This window comes from Lycium ferocissimum, chromosome 8 (genome assembly GCF_029784015.1).
Source record: "Lycium ferocissimum isolate CSIRO_LF1 chromosome 8, AGI_CSIRO_Lferr_CH_V1, whole genome shotgun sequence".
Taxonomy (NCBI): Eukaryota; Viridiplantae; Streptophyta; class Magnoliopsida; order Solanales; family Solanaceae; genus Lycium; species Lycium ferocissimum.
In genome coordinates this window covers 34,874,864-34,883,606 of record NC_081349.1, presented here as the reverse complement: position 1 = coordinate 34,883,606, position 8,743 = coordinate 34,874,864, and the positions used below count along the sequence as shown (strand labels likewise).

Below are 8,743 nucleotides of genomic sequence, written 5' to 3'. Positions count from 1 at the left end.
TAATCCTAAAATAGACCAGGATATCAGAAAAATTGGGGATAAAGCCACTTTTAGGGTTATTTAAAATATATCTAACATTGCAATATATCAGAGCTCGTTCGATGAGAGGTTTTAGATAAAATAGTCATGATATTATATGTGGTATTATTTTGTATCATGTTTGGTTGACATTTTGGGACATGTATGACTAATACCGGGATTACTTAATACACCAAAGGGTATATTATTTTATACCACCACTACCATGGGATAACTAACCCATAGATAGCTTATATATGGATAAGAAGCTAACTAACATAACTAGCTTTGTTTTGTTCCAAGAAACCTATAACGGCCAAGCATCCAAGGATATAATTGCAACAAATTATTTTTTAGTTTAAAAAACAAATAAATATTCAAATGGTATCTTTTGTGTCCAGTTTTAGTGCAATGAACCAAACACCATACAAAAAATAATCTTTGTATTACTAAATCGTATACTCCCTTTGTCCCAATTTATGTGATACACTTCATTTTTAGTCTTTCCAGAAAAGAATGATACATTTTCTTATTTGACAATAATCTAACTTTAAACTTTACCTTTTACGTTTAACGAGATGATCTATAACCACACAAATATCTTTGGCTTATTTTTAGACCACAAGATTCAAAATTCTTCGTTTATTTCTTAAACTCCATGTCCAGTTAAACTATATCACATAAATTGGAAAGGAGGAAGTATTACTAATCCCTGCATTAATAATCCATGTATAACTTATCTTCGAACCAAACGACCTTAAAGTTTAGCGACAACTGATTTGAGCGGCCGAAATTTGTGATGTAACATATGGATTCGACTTTGCGAGTTTGCTGATACTTTTTTTTTTTAATGCAATTTCCCATCAACCAGGTGTAGGCCTGAGCTGTTGTGGGGGGGTTTGGCGTTGACCCCTACCTTGTTTATTCCAAAATATACAAGAAGGGGGACGTGTTGCCAAAAAACCTTCTAGCTGAGCAAAAAATAACCCCTATGCAATTACTATACAGCTTGATGCAATCAAAGATACTCCAAAATTGCATATGGGGTGGGGAGGCTATTGTACTATACGGAGAAGCCTTCCCTAAATCAGAAAAAGACTCATGGTGGATCAAAATACCAACCCGAGTATTTACATGCTTTGAATCTAAAGGAGGCTAATTGAAGCAAGTCCATTCTCATAGGTCCTCTAGCATTCTCTGGTAAGTCATCTTCCCTGTTGAAGGTGCTATTTTCAGAACTGTTCATAGCAGCTTTTTTTGCCAAGATGTCAGCTACGGCATTTGCTTCCCTGAAGCAGTGCTTGATTTCGATATGCTCCTGTTGGATGATGTTTCGGGCTTCTTCAATGGCTTTCCTGAGTCTCCAAGGTGCAGCAGTCTGTCCTCTGAGCATATTCACTATCACTAGTGAGTCCATTTCTAGAATAAGCCGAGGTTGTTGCTGCTGTTCTTTATACCATTTGATCCCATGCATTGCAGCTTGCAATTCGCAGGAATTGTTAGTTGTGAATTCGATATGTTTAGCAAAAGCTATGATCATTCTTCCATTTCCCTTTCTAACAATTCCCCCAATTCCAGATGCTCTGATTCCTTCCATCGTACTTCCATCCGTGTTTAGCTTCCAACTGTCCCCTTCTGGTCTGTCCCAATATACCATTGTGCTGGTAATTCTTTCCCGGTAATTTTCAGCTTTTTGACAGATTGTTTTCCACTCCCAATTGCTGTCAATTTTGTTGAATCTTTTAGAGATAGAAGCCTGCACATTAAACAAGATTAAGTTAGACATTCTATTTGTAGTGGTTGATTTGTTACTATACCTTTTGTCACATCTTGCTCTCCATAGTTGCCATAGAATGTAACATGGGGTGATAAGAAGAAGATGCTTGTGAACTTGATTCTTTGGCTGAACTCTCCACCAGCAGTCAAGTGCTCCCTGGACAGAATTGTTTTGTTGATGAATGCCTAGTGGTCTTGCCATTTGTTTCCAAAGAGTCTCTGCAAAAGGACTCGTTACAAATACATGATCCACCTTCTCTGGAATTATCTCCCTACAGCAAGTGCAATTAGAATCAGTTTGAATGCCAAGATTAATTATTCTGTCATCTAGAGGCAGTTTTTTCCTTATTAATCTCCACATAAAAAAGGAAATTTTGAAGGGAATTCCTTTAGCCCAAAACATTTTGGCTAAAGGATCAACTCCCTGTTTTTGTCTGATGATCTGCCAGGCTGAAGAGCATGAGAAATTTCCACTGGTGCTTGGTGTCCATATGCAAGTATCTGCTATCTCGTTGTCTCCTATCCCAGTATTAGTGACTTCCTGGATCATCTCATTTGGTAGAATTCTGCTTAGAGAAGCAGTGCTCCATTGGTTGTTGTTAATAAAGTTCTGAACAGTAATGCTTCCTGGTTTTCTTGCTAACCACACTCTAGGAGCCAAAGGACCTAGAGTTGTCCAATTATCCCACCAGAATAAGGTGTTACCCTTGTTGATCTCCCATTGGATGTGGTGCTCGGCTTGGGGTCTGATTTTCAAAAGACTTCTCCAGATGTTTGAGTTGTTGGGGCTAATGACCTTTGATACCATATTGGCTCTAGGACAGTATTTGGCTTTGATGAACTGGGACCAAAGATTATCCATAGTTCTCAACCTCCACCATCTCTTGATTGTAAAGGTCTTGCAAATATCTTTTAATCTTTTGAAACCCAATCCTCCTTCATCAGTAGGATAGCAGAGTTTTTTCCAATTAGACCAATGGTATTTATTCTTACCTTCCTTTTGACCCCAAAAGAAATTGCAAAAATACATCTCAATTTGTTTAAGGATAGTGATAGGAGGTTCAAGAGCCGCAAACAAGTGTAGAGTCTGAGATTGAAGGACATGCTTAATGATTAACGCCTTGCCTCCTGCACTCAGGAGATTTGTTTGCCATCCTCCAGTTTTGTTAACGACTTTGGTAGTCAATTCAGTGAAGATGTCGATCCTCTTCCTTCCTGTGTAAATAGGGCAGCCCAAGTAATTGAAGGGGAAATTGGAGAGCTTGTATCCTGTCCACTTCTTGAGCCTTTTGGTGGTTCTGGGATTAAGGGAAGAATGGGTAATGTAGCAGCTTTTTTCAATGTTAATCTCTTGACCAGAGGCTTCCTGATACTTCTTTAAAATCTTCATTATAAGCTTGATAGAATGTTTCTTAACAGAGGAGAAAATAATAAGGTCATCCGCATAGCATAAATGGTTCACCTGTGGACCATTTTTTTTCATGAAAAAACCAGTGAAATCCTCCTTTGCGTTAAGATTGTTTAAAGCTTTGGAAAGAACTTCAGCAGCAAAGATGAATAGAGCAGGTGAGAGGGGATCACCTTGCTTTAGACCTCTGGTGGCATTGAAGAAACCATACCTGATCCCATTTACTATGATGGAGTACCAGTTGTTTGAGACCAGCCTGTAAATGATTTCAATGAATTGTTCTCTGAATCCCATCTTCCTGAGAGCACAAGCCAAAAAACCCCACGAGACTTTATCATAAGCCTTGGACATGTCCAATTTGAACACCACATTTCCACCTTCCGAGCCTTTTTTAATATCATGAATAATTTCTTGAGTCAGAAGAATATTCTCTGTAATAAGCCTGCCCTTTATGAACCCCGATTGATTCTCAGAGATGATATTGGGGAGCATGGGAGACAATCTCATAGCAAGTATCTTAGACAGGATCTTGTTAGTAAAGTTGCAAAGGCTAATTGGTCTGAGCTCACTGAAATTCTTTGGAGACTTTACTTTAGGGATTAGTACTAGACAGGCATGAGTAAAGTACTTAGTCAAGTTGGCCCCAGTAAAAAAAGATTTCACATATTCAACAATGTCAACCTTTATAGTATCCCATGAATGTTGAAAAAAATGCCCATTGAACCCATCCGGCCCTGCAGAACTGTTGGGATCCATAGAGAAAATAGCTTCCTTGATTTCTTCCTCAGAAGGGATTTGTTGAAGCATTTCATTATCCTGGTCAGTGACCATAGTATCAAGGTGATCAAGTATCCGCATGTTGTTGCTGCCCGCTGGTTGTGTAAAAATATTATTGAAATGAGCCACTGCTTCCTGAGCAATATCCTCAGTGTTCTCCAACCATATTCCTTGAGCATTTTTTATTCTCCCGATTTGTGCTCTTCTTCTCCTGCCCTTAATGATACTGTAGAAGTACTTTGAATTGGTATCTCCTTCCTCCGCCCATTTTAATCTAGCTTTTTGTCTCAGTATAGAGTTCTGAGATTTAAGCCACTTTATATACTCGGCTTGGGCCTTATGCATTTCTAGCCTGTTAGCATCAGTCTCATTCTGTTCATACTCAGCTTCCATGTTCTTGGCTTTCTCTTCCATCTCTTTAACAGTAGCAAATACATCCCCAATGCCCTCTCTAGACCATTTACTAAGAGCTTTAGCCAAGTTCTTGAGTTTGTTTTGTAATCTCCACATAGGATTTCCCTGTATCTGCTGATCCCAAACTTCTTTAATAATATCGGAATAGCCTTCCTGTTCTGACCGTAAAATTCAAATACCTGAAGTATCTGATGATGTTAGGAGCTTCAGAGCTGCTTTGAAAGAAAGAGAATGTTGTGATCCGAACCTGTTCTGGGTAAGTGATCTATTCTTGTTTGTGGAAACTTGTCAAACCAATCATCATTAGTAATAACTCTGTCAAGCCTTTTACTGATCCTCCATCTTCTCCTTCTCCCGTTACACCATGTAAATTTATTGCCAGTGAATATAGTATCCATCAGGTCGCACTCCTGCATGCAGTCCATGAAATCTAGACTCTTAGCTAAAGTGTGTGGTCGACCCCCTTTTTTTTCTTCAGCATCCAGGATAACATTGAAGTCTCCGCATACAGCCCATGGTCCACTAACAGAATTGTGCACATTCTTTAGGCTCCTCCAGAGTTTTTTCCTCCTGTTGGCATTGGTACTTGCATAGACTGCACTCAACCAGCAAGGATCAGTATCTCCCTTGATTTTAACCTTGAAAGTCATTTGTTGTTTGTGGTGAGAAATAAGGTCGCAACTGATAGTATCATCCCAGAAGCACCATATTCTACTGTTGATATTTGAAATAGCATTATCAAAGTCAATAATAGCTCTGAATTCTTCTATTTGAGTGTGAAGTAGGAAAGGCTCCTGAAGAGCTATAAAATTTATTTTATGAAGCTTAACAAGTCTAAGTAACCTGTCAAATTCCCCTTTTGATCTCATCCCCCTAATATTCCATATGATTGCTCTAATCATTGGGATTTTTGGGGGTTTGAGTTTTTCCTTTTGGTGTTGCTTTCAAGTAGTCCCGCCTGATTCATCTCTGCTTGACCACCTTTCTTTTTATGTATTTTCTGTTTTATCCCCCTAGGGGATAATCCCTGCCCTTTGACGATTTTAGTAAACGCTTTGTCGATTGTGTCTCCAGGGTCATTTAAAGTTGTAATCACCCCTTGTTGTCTAACCAAAGCTGCTGCCACTTCTTTCCTTTTGTTTTTGTCAATCTCTTCCACTGATTCCTCTACCATGCTATCTAACTCAAGGTCATTCTCTTGAGCTTGGTTCTTCTGTTTCAGTTTTAAAGGGCCTAGGTCTATGATTAGTTGACCACTCAGCTCTTTCATAGTTTCCTCGTTGTAAGTTTGTATCCTTCCATACGAATCTGGTTCATCCATTTGTTCTGGACTGTTGACTGAGCTACTCTGCACCATTTCTACCTCCATGTTCTTTTTTCTTTTCGTCATGCTTTGTAGATATTAACTCATGATCTTGCTCTTGGTCACCAGGGGTCTGCCTCTTTCTTACTGCCTTAGAAAAGAACAAATTTTTCAGATTCTTGGCAGCAAGATTTTTCCTCTTTAGTCTAGGCCTCCTCCCTTTCTTTTTGGTCTCCTTGACCCCGGTTTGAAGCTGTTCTATCTTGCTGCCCTGCTCAGTAGCCTCCTGTTGTTGTACATTCTTGCTTTTTTCTTTCGGGTTATTACCCCCATCTTGCTCCAAGTGCTGCTCCTGTTTATCCTCTTTGTTGTTCTTTGTGTTGTTCTGTTGCACTATAGGATTGTCATATTTAGCCTGTCTCTTTTCATTGTCCTGGCCTTTGTCGTTGTTCTCATTGTTCTTCGAGCCTTTCCCCTCGTTGTGATTGTTGGACTGCTCATTTTCGGCCCCTTTATCCTCAGAATTTCCTTTCAGTTTCTGCTGTTTTTCTTTTTCTATTGCCCTGCATTGTAGGATAGAATTCCCCAACAGTTTGCAATGCCTACAATACTTTGGCACTCCCTCGTATTCGAGTTTCTGGAAAAAACCTTTTAAAGGACTTTTTTTTTAGCTCGTCTTCTGTCCCACCCAAATCGATTTAGTCTAGGCTTAGGCGAGGTCGACTTCAACCCGTACTTTGGCCGTACGGGTCTCGTTCTATTCTCAGTTGCCAGGTCTGGGGACAGAGGGGTGCCAACAGGACTCAGAATTTGTCTCACGTAATTCCAAGCATGGCAGTGAAATGGGAGTCCCGGCAATAGTACCCAGACCGGAACTATTGGCGAGTCCTCCTCCGGTTTAAAGTCCCGAGTTCCACTTCTGCAACCACATTACCATACCATCTATTTCTATAGATCTCCTAAACCAGACTGTTTGACAGTCCTCCTCATTTGAAACCTCTATGAAAACAGTCCTCCTCATTTGCTGATACTTAAGTACATCACGCGATGTATTATATTTTGGTTTATTTCTTGGTGAAATTAAACTATTTAATGTAGGTATTGTTAACTAATTAAAGTCAAAATGAGAGGTTGGCTACAAGTTCACCCAATCACAAAAAAAAAAAAAAAAAAAAAAGATCCGTTGCAAATACCTCATCGCTAATCGTTGGTAAATAAAACTAGTGACATATATTTACTGCTTAGCGATATAAAATTTATCCACTAGTATTTCCTACTTTTTTAGTTTGTTGACATAAACATGTATTTTTTTTTATCATTGACAAAGTAAATGAACAAGGGTAGTAAACCAGCTTTAGAGACAGATGGATGGGATACAACAAATGGCAAATGAACTGGACACAAAAATATTGATGGACAGAACTGCTGAACAAGGTGGGTGAACCTGGTCTGGGACATCACCTACTCAAGAGAGTTGCAGACAAACAAAACACATGAACCGTGTCTGCAAATATGTTCCAACACAGGGATAAGTGCGACAAATAGACTAGACACATAGAGCAAGACAAGAGTAGATGGACCAGGTTTATAAAGATGTTCCATTCTATATGCTGGTGTGAGGTAAGGGGAATGAACCATGTCTGAGACATGTTCTTTAGAGTTTAAATATGAAGAGGTGTGCAAATACAAAAGACATGGGAAAAAAGTGTGTGAGAGCATAAGGGTCCATACGCAAACAAATAAAAACAAGGGGAAGCAGGATGTGTGATTAAGCTTATCCTGATGAAGATGGAATTGATTGAATCAAGTCCAAGAACATATTCCGGCTTTCGTAGTCTTATTGCGGCGGGCGGTGAATGAACCGAGTACTTGAACCGTGTCCAAGAACATGTTCTAGCTCATGATCCTACCGTGAGTAGGATTTGTATTTTATGGTAAAGACTTGGCGAACAGGTTTGCCGGATTTCTTTCCATAATTGTCAAGATACTTTAGATTCCTACAAGGATATCGAAGCCGCGTTGAAAGTAAGAATCCCAAGTCAACTCAAACCCTAACTCTCATAATGGGCCTTATCACGTAGGGATTAAGTTCAGCCGACTTGAGGCAAACCTAGAGCTATAAATATTCAAGTCATGCCATGAAGAAAGTTTGCACATTCACAAAGAGAGAAATCGGAATATTGAGCGAATACAATCAATGTTATATTGTGTCTTCTGATTCCAAAAGTGCCACCTAATACTACGAAGAAGATTGAAGAAATAGTTTCATAGAGTTTATGTGTTACAATTCTTTGTTTATCGAGTTATACCTTTATCCGCTTTCATAGAAGCATAAATTATAGATATACACAATTGCTCATATTTATTGATATACACAATTACTCATATTCAACTCCAAGTTGGGATAACTTGGAGTGGGCTCAACAGTCTGGGAGATTGTTGAGATAGGAATTAGAGTATAGTTCCTAGGTTACAGAGTTTGTAACTTGAATTTGCACAGGCTCACAGTTGTAGTGGGTTTTGGGAAAAATCCTACTGAGTTATAGGTCATGGTTTTTTTTCCCTTGTGAGCTGGGTGGTTTCCGCATAAAATTGTTGTCTTTTACTTTATTGTTCTTTACTATTCTGCAAACACTAAGTTGGAACAGGTAGAGTACTAACATGTTCTATCCCATAGACGAAAATTTTGTTATCAACCATAATCTGAACCAGTAATTAATAAACAAGATTTAGTTTATTAATCAAAACCAGTGAGAAATAGATGAACAGAAATGTAGAAGAAGTATAAAATCTTTTGAGCCCACAAGATGCTTTGAGTGTATCATGGCGAATTATAACCCCCTCATTTGTTGCCAAAGGATCTGGATTACTTCCTCCCAGGATAGAATGGAAGAACGTTTCCGTAGTAGCGGCAATGCACACCACGAACTTCGGCGAACTCAAATAACGGAGCAAATCACAGGACACTTATGCTAGCTTTAGCAAAACGATGCGAAGAAGTTAAGAATTTTTAATGCATGAAGTTCGGAAATTTTCGTTGTGCTATC

At 39.0% G+C, this 8,743-nt stretch overlaps 1 protein-coding gene across 1 annotated transcript; it reads right to left on the bottom strand.

The window, feature by feature from the left end:
- Nucleotides 1-5,736: 5,736 nt before the first annotated feature.
- Nucleotides 5,737-6,894, bottom strand: LOC132066284 (uncharacterized). The gene is made up of 3 exons (XM_059459626.1): nucleotides 6,890-6,894; nucleotides 6,662-6,781; nucleotides 5,737-6,259 (listed from the first exon to the last, which is right to left on the bottom strand). The coding sequence occupies exons 1-3, from the start codon at nucleotides 6,892-6,894 to the stop codon at nucleotides 5,737-5,739; spliced, it is 648 nt and encodes a 215-aa protein (XP_059315609.1).
- Between the last annotated feature and the right edge of the window lie 1,849 nt (nucleotides 6,895-8,743).

Coding starts and splice junctions, on each gene's coding strand:
- LOC132066284 (XM_059459626.1), bottom strand. Junction 6,260..6,661: donor GAGGACTGTCAAACAGTCTG/GTTTAGGAGATC, acceptor CCTACAATGCAG/GGCAATAGAAAAAGAAAAAC.